Below are 13,839 nucleotides of genomic sequence, written 5' to 3' on the forward strand. Positions count from 1 at the left end.
TTCGACCTCTCTCGCTCACCCCTCGAACGGACCCAGAAGTATGAAGATTCAAAATTCATAGCTTCGTAAATCCAGCATAAATTTCATCCACAGTTCACAAAGCAGGCCAAGGGTGCCGTCAACCTCGTGCATTTTTCTAAAAAACAATTCATAATCCATTCCTGACTGTTCATCAGCCTTATGAGACATCTGCTGTTAACTAATGCGATACTTAGGAAAGTGGTTTACAAATTCCACTCAGCCCCCCCGGGAGAAGTTTGTCTGCAAGTTTTCACAGTTTAATGGATGTTTTGAGCAATCGTCGTTGTTGAAAAAGCGTTTTAAACATGGATGGGATAGAATCCACTCAACTTTCTTCTACCGCTTGTGTTTTTGATTATTTTACACCTGCTTGCCATTTTTTGGGGGGGTTTTCCATGGTGCTTAAATGTTGTTGTTTATTGGCTGGAATTTGAAAACAATGCTTGAACTTGCTGAAAGGAAGCTGTGCTTTTGTACGCGATGAAGGTGACCACTGCCAAGTTGGATGTGTCTTCAGAGTAACATCTTGCATTGGCCTAAAAGCAACATTTCTGTCAAAACATGCAGTTGTTTATTTGATTTCCTATCATCACCCTTCTGAATTGACCGGTTAGTCACGTCTGTGAGTACATATTATGTACATATTTTTTATTTGAAATATCTTAATGGCAGTGAGCAATGACCATTCGTTTAATACAGTGGTTCTCAAACTTTTTCGTTTTAAGGCCCCCTTTGTGTAGAGTGCATCGCTTTGTGCCCCCCAAATAAAGACTTATAATCTTAAATTTAACATTTTTATTTAAACAAAAACATATTCGGTTATACAATGCTGAAACATCAATACTTTTGTCTGGTGATCTTATTTTTCTGATGTTTGATTGCATAAAATCTATGATCAATTTCTATATTTCATAAAATGCCAAAAAATCTGTGGCTCCCTGGATCCATCTCGGGCCCCCCCCCCCAGGGGCCAAGGTCCCCAGTTTGAGAACTACTGGTTAATGCATACTGCACCGCATACACAAACTGAATCCATTCATGCATGCATGCAGTTTTTGCTTTGACACTGTTTCTGTTCCGTTGTCTCCTCTCTGAACTTATAGCCTGAATGATTATACAGTTTATTTGACCTTGCAGAGTCCTGACTTCACGAACTTTTTTGTGTGCGCACTTTATTGATTTGCTCATCCATTTCCTGCAAGGTTCAGCTCAAGCATGTGTCCTGGGACTCCATTGAAGGCTATATCGGTACTTTTCTCTGAGCTGGTAGTGAAAGATAACCTGATATGAACTTCGCCTCCTACAACTCATTTGTTTTTAACATTACTGTGTTTTTTAGAAATCAAAGCCTCAGAGGTACCCACCGGTATTTTGTAGCACAGATGCGACATCAAAGAGACATGTATCTTTCGGCTCGTGTTTGTCAAGGCCACTGTTTATTCACAGAGCGTTGCATCACCTTTGTTGGATTAGAGTAACAAATATAAGCAGACGTATTTGTGTCGTGTTTGTAACTAAGCTGAAACGAGTAACTAGGCTTCTGAACGAATTCGTTCTTTGCTTGTGTGTTGTTTTCTCCAGGTGTCGCACCTGTACGGATTAGCACTCTTTGAAGATTACCTGTTTGCGACGTGCTCCGAACCTTCCAGAGAGAGCAAGGTGGATGTATTAAGAATAAACCGTTTTAACACCAGTGATGTAAACACCATCGCCACTTTGGAAAGTGCCAGAACCGTCCGGGTTTATCACAGACTGGCTCAACCTACAGGTAACATGTTTCGGAATGTTATGAAAAAACATATATAAATAAATAATAAAATATAGCAAGCTGATATGAAGCATAAACTAGTCTTTTTTATTTTTGTCTTTAGTCTTTTACTTAATTTTTTTATTTTTAGTAGATTTCTGCGATTGCCCAATCAGAAAGAAGTATTCAAGTATTTCCCTAACTCAAATATTCCCCTAACTAAAAACTAAAACTATTAAAATGTTTCTATTAATTAACATCAAATAATTGAAAGACTTAAATGTTATTTGAAAAAATAAAATATTTGAACTTAAACTGGTTTAAATGAATTATTTTTATTGCTGACGCACTGACATTATTAATAAAAGAATTATTACATGAAAATAAAATCTAAACTAGAATTGAAAAATAAATTGAAATAAATGTAACCTATAAAATAAAATATACATTTAGTCATTTAACAGATGCTTTTATCCAAAGCGACTTACAAAATGAGGGAAAAAAAAATGGCAAAGGCACATAAGAGAATTATTAATATTAAATAGTAAAATGAAAAATAGCATACTATCCAGCGTTAAATTCTAACCTCTCTCTTTCTGTAGTCAGGACTCACGCGTGCAGCCCCGACCTGCAAGGCCGAAAAGGCGGCTGTTCCCATGTCTGTCTCCTAAGCCAGCACTACAAATCACGCGTGTGCCGCTGCCGGACCGGTCACGTCCTCTCCAGCGATGGGAAGTCCTGCAAAAGTGAGTGTCTCTCTCCCTTTACCTCACTCTCTCGCCCGAGTCATCTCTTCTCCCGGGTGTCTGATTTGCTGTGGGATACGGGTCTCTCATGTAAATAGATTTGAGGGCACTCCCCTTAGGAAAAGGGTGCTGCTATCTGAAGCAATATATCAGATGGATGGCCCTCGTGGGCTTTGGCGAAGTGAAAATTTATGAGCAGATTTATGGAGCCACGAGACGCTGAAAAATGGACATGTTTGTCTGATTAATAGCGTGCGTTGAGAGCGTTAAGGCGGATAACACAGGAAATTGATTTGTTTTTGTGTCGTGGCATTAGGATCATTGACTATCAGAGATTGTGTGTGTGTCTGCGTGCGTGCGTGCGTGAGATTTTTATTTTTCACACAAAGGTGCCGCATTCCTTGTGGAGCGGTGCTGAGGTTAAAGGTTACGGTATTGAGTTTGAACGTGACATGAGTCACACGGTCCGTGTAGCCTTTGGCATGTTGTGTTTCTTCAAAATGAGTCCAGATGTGAGGTTGATCTGTGTCTCAGAGGGTTGTAGTTTTTAATACCTGACGTGCTTGCGCAGTAATGCCTGTTTTGTGATTCGTTCAGGCAGCACTTCACAGCTGGGTGCCCTTCGCTGTTGCGTGTTATTTTGTGAACTTGTGATTAAATGAGCCGGCGTGACAGTGTATGTCTGTCATCTGGTTGAAGGGATAGTTCAAATGAAATAAAAAACATTTTGTTGTTTACCGACCATGATGTCATTCCAAACCTGTATGACTTTCTTGTGCAGAACATAAAAGAAGAGATTTTGAAGAACGTTGAAAACAAACAACATTGCATCCCATAGACTTTCATTATATGAAAACAAAACAACAGAGACATTTCTCAAAATATCTTCTTGTGTGTTCCACAGATAAAAGAGTCACATACAGGTTAAGAACCACAGAAGGGTGAATAAATGATTTTTTGGATGAACTATCCCTTAAGACTGTTGTAGATAGATATACAGCATTTCCATGGTTATTAGTGGGTACGACTTGTTTTTACAAGTGAGAACAACAAAAACAGCTGCACATGTCTTAATTTTACATTGGTTTCAAATGAGATTTATTTAATCTGAACACAGTTAATTGTGTAAATTTTATACCATTGATTACTGTTATTTTTGCGAGTATTTTGTTTTTTAACCTGATGTTATGTTATGTGAAGTACAAAGTAGTTTATGCCCAAATTTATTCATTTGTTATGAATAGAATAAAGTACATTTAAAGACTTGTACACACCGTTACGGGTTTTCGAGACGATTTTCGACGTTCATATCCAAGCGATTTTCACTGGAGATGAGCCGAGTGAACGTGCAAATTCATTCCCTGACATAGATGGCGTTTAATGAAGAACAGAAATACACCGGTACACAAGGTGGCGCTGCGCAACTTTATGCTTCTGACACTCGCTTGTCACACAGAAGAAAAATTCATCTCGCTTCCTCTTCGTCAATGTGTGCTTGGCAAGACCGTTTTGTGCTTGAGCGCCACCAAGTCGTGTTTTACTGTAACATCAGCAGTTCCAGGCACGTTCAAACAACAGGCCAGTTTTTAACGCGCCATGTCAAACCAAAAAAAAACGAGCCCGAGGCGTTTTTTTTTTTTTATTACGCTTTGGCGTTTTGCGCATCTGTGTGCACACTCACATTGGCATCTTTGTTTAGTCTCAAGGCGTTGAACGTCGACGATAAACACGCGCGATTATCGTCCCGGTGTGGACAAGCCTTTAGTCATGCTTAGTGGATTTAAATACACTGTATTTTCTATGGCACCATTTAAAGCGTTTGATGAGAGTTAGAATGCATGGAAATGTGCCAAAAAAACTATTAAAACTTGTTTGTTTAATTACACAATAATTTTTAAAAAAGTCTACCGATAAGAAAATTATTTTTAAGAGATTTAATCGTTATTTATTTTCTTTACCTAAAAAAACGATATACATACTGTAATATACTGTATATGCTGCTACCATGATATAAAATCACTCGTATCATCTTGTCCTTATTTGTGTGTGTCCCATTATGACGTTCAATAACACCACACATGCTTTGCACCGTTGGTCTGTCTGTATAATTGGTTCTGGTTGGGTTCCTCTCTCTCTCTCTCTCTCTCTCTCTCACCATCTTCTCCTCTGTATCTCTGAAGCCCATCTCCCTGCCATAATAATATAAGTCATCCCATTTATCCCATTCCTGCCTGTAGCTAATACATTTCCAAAACATTAGCGCCAACACATGCCCCCCATAAAGGATCCTATTTTCCCCAGGTTTGTATTACACAAACACGCTCGCGTACCCCTCGCTCTCTCACAATTAAAAACACAATGTAACTGTTTTGCGCTGAAAGATGATTGATTCGATAGAAGCGAATCAGTGGAACTAATTCTGGTTTTAATTAAGCTAATGTAATTAGCCGGAGCCGTTCGCTTTGGATCCGTTTTTGTCAACGGCTTTAATTTGCAGAACTGAATCGAAAACGGGGGATAATTATGTCAATTAATTAAGCTCTGACAGCATTGTAGTGGAAGGCTTATTACGTTACGCCGCCGCGTTTGTTTACTCGCTTAATCGTGTCTTCGCAGAGCCGAAGAACGAGCTGTTCCTGTTTTATGGAAAAGGACGACCCGGGGTTATACGAGGTCTGGATATGAATATCAAGTCTGGCGACGAGCCCCTGATTCAGATCGAGGGGCTGGTGAGCCCCCGCGCGCTGGACTTTCATGCAGAGAGCGGCTACATCTACTTCGCGGACACCACAAGCTTCCTGATCGGACGTCAGAAAGTCGACGGGACGGGTCGGGAAACGATCCTGAAAGATGGTACGTGATTATTGTTATTCTTGCAGGAGAACATTATGTACCTTACACTTCATGAGTTTATCGTTCTTATAGATTTCTCAAGTCCTACTGTAGTTTTATTGCATAAATCGCTCTTATCATTTTTGGTCCGGCTTGGTAATGAATCATCCGTGCGGTGCGGCAAAATCAGGCCACCTGTACTCCACCGCTTCTCCTGCCGTTGTTTTCCAAATGGGAAGTTATTTATCATGCGTTTTGTGCTATTCAGTCGTCAGGGAAGCTCGCCGGTCGATACCGCATAATTTCAGAGGGAAGAGCTGGAGTAGGACAGTGATTAATCGAGCTGTCGTTGACGTTCACGAGCAAAAAGAACAACATTTTCTCAATTTATTTTCCCTCTCCGTTCTCCAGAGCTGGATAACGTGGAGGGCATCTCGGTAGACTGGATCGGTAATAACCTGTTCTGGACAAATGACGGTTATAGAAAGACCATCAACGTGGCCCGGCTGGATCGGCCCTCGCAGACCAGGAAAACACTTTTGGAGGGAAATATGTCTCATCCGAGAGCCATTGTTGTGGATCCTCTGAATGGGTAAGCTCATGATACCGGTCCTGCTTACAGCAGCATTTAAAGGCTTCTTCTGCAGGGATTTCAGCAGGCTAATGCCTTGGACAAAACTGGGGGGGGATTTTTGGCCCTTTGGGCTTAGAGATTTAAAAAAATCAATGACAACAGAGAAGTCCACGTCACCTTGCATGCTCAACAAAAAAAGAACATTTAGTTTCTGGGTTATTGCATTTTAAAAATATTTCTGTAGCATAATGTCTAGAGTGTGCTAATAATACCATAGTACCTTGATGATATTGAAATAGTTTTTTAACTGTTCCAATAGTAGTTGATAATACTATGGTATAGCAAGTCTCCAAAAAACATGATGTCAAAACCATGGTATTACCATGGTAACATGAAGAATCATGGTAAAACCTTGATACCGCTTGAACAAAAAAATACAATAGGAATGCAATAATAAAAGTCTGAAAACATAGTATTACCCTGATTTCTAAAAACATGGTATTGCCATGATACCAGTGAAGCAAATACTATGGTAAAACAATTATAAATATCTAAAAAACATTAAACTATCCTGATGTCCAAAAACAAGAGATTACCATTGTAACTTGGAAAAACATGGTAATGCCATGGTACTAGTGAAAATACTCTGGTAATACACTGATAAATATCTGAAAAACATAGTATTGCCCTGATTTCTTAAAACATGGTATTACCATGAAAAAACATGGGAATATTATGGTCCCAGTGAAGAAAATACTATGGTTAACACAGTGATGTCCAAAAACATTGTATTTATGGTAATACTGTGGTACTTTTAGTATGCGTTACTCCCTTGTGTTTCTGAGCCACTCGCTACACATTTATTTTATAATATTGTTACTTCAAATCTAAGTGAAGAAATTACAGACAGATAGAGAGAGAGAGAGAGAGAGAGAGAGAGAGAGAGTCAGAGAGCATTGTGTCAAAGCAGCTAAATCGAGCATCCTTATTGGATGGCATTGCTCAGAAACGCTTAAAGGAAATTTAGAAGCTCCTCTACTGTAAACCGCTGCCATGGCAGAACAGGAAAGCCTGACATAAGAGGTTTAGAAGTTTAAAGACAGGTTTCTACTTATATTTTAGTGGCTTCTGTTCTGTTTGTGCTTGACATGTATGTATATCCTCCTAATGGCTTTTTGGATCAGGATCAGCTAGATTTTTTCTAATAGCTTTGCTGTTCAAAACCTGTATGCGAGTCGATATTTTGAGAAATGTCTTAGTGGTTTTGTGTCTATACAGTGAAAGTGTTGTTTGGTTACCAACATTCTTCAAAATATCTTCTTTTGTGTTCTGCAAAAAGAAAGTCATACAGATTTGAAATGCATGAGGGTGAATAAATGATGAAAGTGAAATATCCCTTTAAGTTGCTGAAATGCTGACTTTTAAGTACTTATCCTGACATAATCTCTCCCTTAAATGTCATTTTACCTATTTTATACCTTTAAAAATCTTCTCTGTCCTTCGCTTTCTCATGCACGCGTGTCATTTTCCGTCTGTACTAACACGATAAGATGGAGGATTATGACTTTGGGTCCTGATCGCATTTGCTCCCCATCACTCGCCCGTTTCTTCTGCTCACAGCAGGTGCTGTCACTCAAAGCCCCGCTTTATGAATCATTCAACAGGTCACCGAATACGAAATGAAGGGGGAGTGTCATGTTATGTTAAGATGTGATCAATCGTGCAAGGCCGTGTTACCGTGTTATGTTTATGGGTAGAAAAAAATGCACGAGAGGTATGAATTGACCTTGTAAGACTTTAATACAAAAAGGTTTTAATCCAAATAAATAGATCGTACGTGACTTTTTCTTCAGTGGTACACGAAAGAAGATATTTTGAGAAATGTCCCTACAATGGAAGTCAATGCGGGTCAATGTTTGGCTACCAACTTTCTTTAATTCGGGTCTAGTTGAATGACTTGAAGATGGTATTTCTCATTGGGTTCCTCAGATGGATGTACTGGACCGACTGGGAGGAAGATGAGCTCATCGACAGCCGCGGACGGATCGAGAAGGCCTGGATGGATGGATCCCACCGTCAGATCTTCGTCACGTCCAACATGCTGTGGCCCAACGGCCTCACGCTCGACCACTCGTCCAACGCCATGTACTGGTGTGACGCCTACTACGACCACATTGAGAAAATCTACCTCAACGGCAGCCACAGAACGGTTAGTAAATGAGTGAGTGAGTTCTTTCGTCCTCACACACCCTCTGTTCTTCTGCTGTTTTCTCTTTTTTTTCGAATGGCTAACAGATGTGATCTACTTTACACAGGTGGTGTACAGCGGAAACGAGTTGAATCACCCATTTGGGATCGCACATTACCAAAATTACGTGTTCTGGACTGATTACATGAACGCCTCGATATTCCGTCTGGATTTGTCCTCTAATGATGTAGCGCTAATGCGGGCGGAAAGACCACCTCTCTTCGGGATTCAGGTGTATGATCCACAGAGCCAGAAAGGTAAATATGGATTGTCAATATTGGACCACAAAGAATAGGAAAAAGCGAACAAATCTATAATAAATGAATGAAGTTGTACTTTGACTAAACCTAACCTTCTAGCGGCTCAAAAGTCTTTTGGTGCGGAAGTCTACACTTTACGAAAAAAACGTAATTTTACAGATTTTTTCTACAGTATTTTTTACAGATTTACCACGTATAATAAAAAATAACTTGTACTTTGACTTAACCTAACTTTATAGCGGCTCAAAAGTCGTTTTTTTACAGATTTTTCATGTATTTTTGAAATACAGTCAAAACTGTTATTTTTACGTTTTTTTTACTGTTTTTTAGAGTGTTTCTTTCCATTTCGTCCCCGCTTAGCTTTGCGGAGAGCCCGTACAATATATAGAAATGAAATGTACTACACCGCATGCGTTCACCTTTTAAAAAGCTGAATATTCTATAACGTAATGCCACACCGGCAAGTCCCTGAATTTGAATAAATGCTCTACTGTGGATATTCCCAGAGTTGGATATTTAATGGTAATTTTAACCTTAAGAGTTCATGATCCTAGCATTTTTGGATATCAGATCAAAGAAGCATAGGTTGTATTTTACAACCAATTTGGAGGGATTTGCAGGAAATGTGTATGCTTTGGGCTTAGAGTCGCCTTTTTGTTTCAATGAACTTTGCCATTATTTGTGGCTCTTCAAATGTAGTATTTTTTTCTTAGTGGGGTGTTCATGGTAATGCCATTGATAGAAATTGACGTCTTGGTTCTTCGTTGGTGCTTTGAGCTGGTAAGATGGCTGCAGTCGATGTTTTTGATTCTGTTCAAGGTTAATCATAGTGACCGTCTCTGTTGAGATATTCGTATATTAGGTTCATTTAAGATGCTAAACGTCATTCGCCCAAAAATAAAAATTCTGTCATCATTTTTTACCCTCATTCAAAACCTGTATATGACTTTGTGGAAAACAAAAGAAGATATTTTGAGGAATTTCATACAATTTTGTGTTCATACAATGGAAGTCAATGTTGTCAACGTTCTTCACAACATATCTTCTTTTGTGTTCTGCAGAAGAAAGGAAGTCATACAGAGTTGTAATGACCTGAGAGTCAGTAAATGATGAAAGAATTTTAATATTTGAGTGAACTGTCCCTTTAATAGCAGTCAGCCAATGGCTGATTGGATGTGACCCATCCATTATGGGCAGAGGTGGAACGGTTTATAAATCATGGGCATCATGACTTGGAGTTTAAGTCTTGTGGTTGATCTGTGACACATGCTGCTGTTATCAGTGACATCATTATCTGGAAAATTTAAAAAAGATGCTAACTCAATTGGCAGAACAATGTGGTAGCAATGCATAGGTCATGGGTTTGATTCCCAAGAACACATGCTGATAACATTTTTTTGGCTTGGATTATGCAAATAAATCTTTGACAGTGTGCTTTCATCCCATGTTTAATTTAAACAGTGTCGCTTAATAATGCTCAAATGGGACTTCAAAAGGGAATCCTGTCATTCATCATGGTTTAGCGTTTAGGATGGGTCGAGGTGATCTAGTCATCCAACAACCAACTTGCTATCCACTCTCCCACAATGAAATGGTCGATTAGTATAAATGGATTTCTAATAGACCCTCCTAGATACCTAGTAGGTACAACGTGATCAATGATTGTAATTCATATTCTGATATTCTTATCAAGCAGACTTTATATATATACTTATGACGTTCTCCAGATGTCTTCTACGCCAAAGCATCTTCTGTAATGACAGCCACTGACAGCTATGAGCACCTGGCATTGTGTTACACAGGGGGTCTGCAAAACTGCGGGAGACCACACTGCCCAGCGAAGCACTCAACACTAAGCGGCGAATAGACACGCTAACGTGACACAGCCAAGCGGAACACACTGCTGCGCTGAATACATAATAACCAGCCTGAGCTTTCAGCTCAGAGGCTAAATTATGTGTTTTCTATCTTCAAATCCCTAAGAAACCACATTTACAAAACATGTCAGGCTATTGTAAAAGTGCTTTGGGATTTTCTTAAACCTTGTTTATTTCTGCGTTTAAAGCCCAGATTTTCCATTTGGTCTTCCATTTGGTCTTAAAGTCCTACTGTAAATAATGTAGAAAAGCAACTGCTTTAATGTTCAGTATTTGTCATTTTGTGAGCGTCCAGAAGCTCGGTTCGGAAATAGAGTTTGTACAGAGTTCGCGGTACATTAGCTCTCTATGACTCTTTTTTGGATGACTGGACAATAGCGGAGATGAGGTATCATTTGCCAAGAATTGTTTTTCTATGAAATGATCAGTGGCTTCAGTTTAAACTCGTATTCGCACCAAATGTTTATTGTTCCCCTTAGGAAGAGATCATATATGAATGGGTTTTTTTCTCTGTAGTTGTGAAAATGCATTTTAGGACTATACGAGAATTGCATTCTTTCTCTGTTGTATATACGTTTGTATAGCATGTGTTGCAATGCAGTTTGCGTCTCTATCGCCATCTCTGTTTAAAACATAAACTGCAGGTTACGTACTTGTCAAATGGAGCCAAGCTGACATTTTCCATGAGTTCGTAATTTATACATCTTTATTATAAGCTTACCGGCGTGAATCGGGCTAATACAGGGAGGCCGTTTGAAAAACGGACTTGCTCAATAAGTGAGCTTTCTGTAAATGTCATAAAATTGATGGTATTACCTCACTCTCATTCTCTCTTAGGTAATAACCAGTGTTCTGAAAATCATGGTGGATGCAGCCCCTCGGCTCTGTGCCTTGCCACACCTGCGGGCTTCGTGTGCGCCTGCGCAGACGGCCAGCATCTGGAGAAAGACAACATCAGTTGCACATGTAAGCTTCTGTCAATCTCTCAAGTAGTAGAGTTATTGTTACCTCCACGTCCAGAAGGTGTGATGCAATAAAGTGACAAGTGCTAGAAACCTTGCGTGTTTGTCAAAACAAGATGCTACTAGAGCGAGGGACATGCCTTCAGGCGCTTCTCTTTTGGCTAGGTTTTCATCTACAGGATCACAGTGGGTAGCCCCACCACAAATGAATCTCATTGGTCCGAATCCTGTTTCACATATAGGCTACAGTACTACTTTCATTTAGAAAAATGTCACTTAGTATATTCAGCATTTAAAACAACACACAGACTAGTCAATAACGTTAGGGGTCAACAGAAAACATGACCGCAGATCACACGTGTTTATGTAATGCTAAATATGTCTATCGATTTTTCCAATTCCAGTGGGGGATGTAAATATCTCGGCTCAACTCGCGGTTTGGCTCTGAGCCCCATGTGGATTTGTCTTTATGATCGTGCCTGACTTTGAATCCATTGAAAGCGTGTGTGGATTCTTTTTTAGGACGTCTTTTCATTGTTAGGTCGAGAAAGGATTTATATATTGTTCCCTTGACACGTATTTCTTGCTTGTTTTAGCTCCATCAGAGGTCACTAAGACAAAACGCTGCGGTCCAGCGGAGTTCCAGTGCAGAAACCAGCGTTGCATTCAGCTCTCGTGGAAGTGTGACGCCGATGATGATTGCTCGGACGGCAGCGATGAAGAGCCGCATCTATGCTGTAGGTTTATTCCAATCCTTGTATGTAATTCAACCATGAAACTACAAAAAACATGTTTGTTATGGGAAACCTAGCGGACCGCTTTCTGCAGAGTATTTTTAGTTTTTGTGTTGACTAACAAAATATTTCACATTTTTAGCAAATAAGAGGATGTTAAAAATCATGGTTGATATTTATCTGGTTGTTCATCACACCAGAAATGGAAGGTCCAGTTGAGCCCATTGCATTGTGGGATATACTGTTCAATACAGTTGTGATTTGTGTTTTGTACTGAAAAATTGTCAAAAGTAGTACAGTAGGTCACCTGGGTGACCTACTATACTTCAAAAAAATGTAGCTTGCTATATTTACTACATTAATTGTATTCGCAGTTAAACGATTTCCAACATACTCCACAATATTAGAACACATCCAAAGACCATACAACATGTAATAACCTGTAAAACGTTGACATTTATTAAAACTACTAATTATTACTTATTATTTAATAAATACAATGTTATTATTATTATTATTTACTAAAACACAATTTATTATTTAAAATAATAATAATAATACTAATGACATTGATATTTAATAATTATTCCATTATTTATTATTATTATTATCATCACAAATTTATTGTAAATTATTGTTATTTAACATACTAATTATTATTTATAATATATTGTAATAATACTATATTATATGATAAATTATAATACATACTTTATTATTATTATTATTTATTGTTTATTATTATAAACGATTATTATTTATTTAAACCCACTTACTGTATGTTTTCTGCAAAGCAGCTGCGCAACAATATAAATATAAAACACTTTAGTTGAAATCTGGACACTCAGATTTATTCAAATAAATTAGTGTCGTCCATCTTGTCTGTTAGGAATTCAAAGTGATTTTTACAGACTAACCGAGATGTTTGTTTTCTTAGCCAATCGCAGCTGCCCAGCGGACCAATTTAAATGCCTGAACAACCGCTGTATCCCGAAGAGATGGTTGTGCGACGGAACCGACGACTGCGGAAGCAACGAAGACGAGTCCAACCGCACATGCTCAGGTGAGCTTCACCCCAGAGCCTTGTCCTACATGGAGGCCCGTATACGCACCCAGCCATCCAGAACAACCCCACAAACCAGCCCCACCGCTGGGAGACGCGTCACTCGCTGTAGGCTACGTTCTCTCAAAGCTAGTGCCATCAGAGAATACGTTGCTCCGAGAGGAGGACGAGTTTTGCACGACACCTCTCCGTATAATTTCCCGCAGGATGGCCTGCGTGTCCCTCTGGTCGAAACCGGCTGTGTGCGTGATGAAACTAGGTTTGCCATCATAATTCATCATACACTTGGTGGGATTTACATGTGGCATGCGTCTGATACGCTCCGGTGAGCTCAGGTCCTCGGTGAGAGATTCTAGGATGCCGATTCACTCGAATTTATACCTACTGGAAGGTTTGCCACCCAGTTTGAGACTACAAATATGTGGAACGGTTTCTTACAGCTGTGACATGTAAATATCCAGCAATGTCTTCCCCCGAGGGTTTCCATGATGTAAGGATAAACCAAAACATCAATATTATAGTAAAGAGGTTGTGTTTAAGATACATTGTGTTGTCAGACCTGTATAGTCCGAGCTTTGGGCACTTGATAAAAGCGGCGTAGACAAATTTCACACATTTGGCTTACAGGCATTGGTCGATTTCATTTAGATAGACCGGAGACAATGTTCTCCTTTGTTGGTAATGCTGTTCGCTAATCTGATCTTTGCGGAAGAATTTCAAGAGAATCAATGGAAACTGTTTGGAAGAGTGTTAGAGGTGAAAAGGAATATTTGTG

General features: G+C 39.3%; 1 protein-coding gene across 1 annotated transcript in view; it reads left to right on the plus strand.

The window, feature by feature from the left end:
* Positions 1–13,839, plus strand: part of lrp1ba (low density lipoprotein receptor-related protein 1Ba) — a 185,657-nt gene that overhangs the window by 56,754 nt on the left and 115,064 nt on the right. Inside the window, 9 exon segments of the mRNA XM_057325867.1 lie at positions 1,603–1,789; positions 2,371–2,514; positions 5,131–5,367; positions 5,758–5,938; positions 7,910–8,129; positions 8,236–8,425; positions 11,143–11,271; positions 11,864–12,004; positions 12,939–13,064. Coding sequence (XP_057181850.1) covers positions 1,603–1,789; positions 2,371–2,514; positions 5,131–5,367; positions 5,758–5,938; positions 7,910–8,129; positions 8,236–8,425; positions 11,143–11,271; positions 11,864–12,004; positions 12,939–13,064 — 1,555 coding nt within the window.

This window comes from Triplophysa rosa, linkage group LG25 (assembly GCF_024868665.1).
Source record: "Triplophysa rosa linkage group LG25, Trosa_1v2, whole genome shotgun sequence".
Lineage (NCBI taxonomy): Eukaryota > Metazoa > Chordata > Actinopteri > Cypriniformes > Nemacheilidae > Triplophysa > Triplophysa rosa.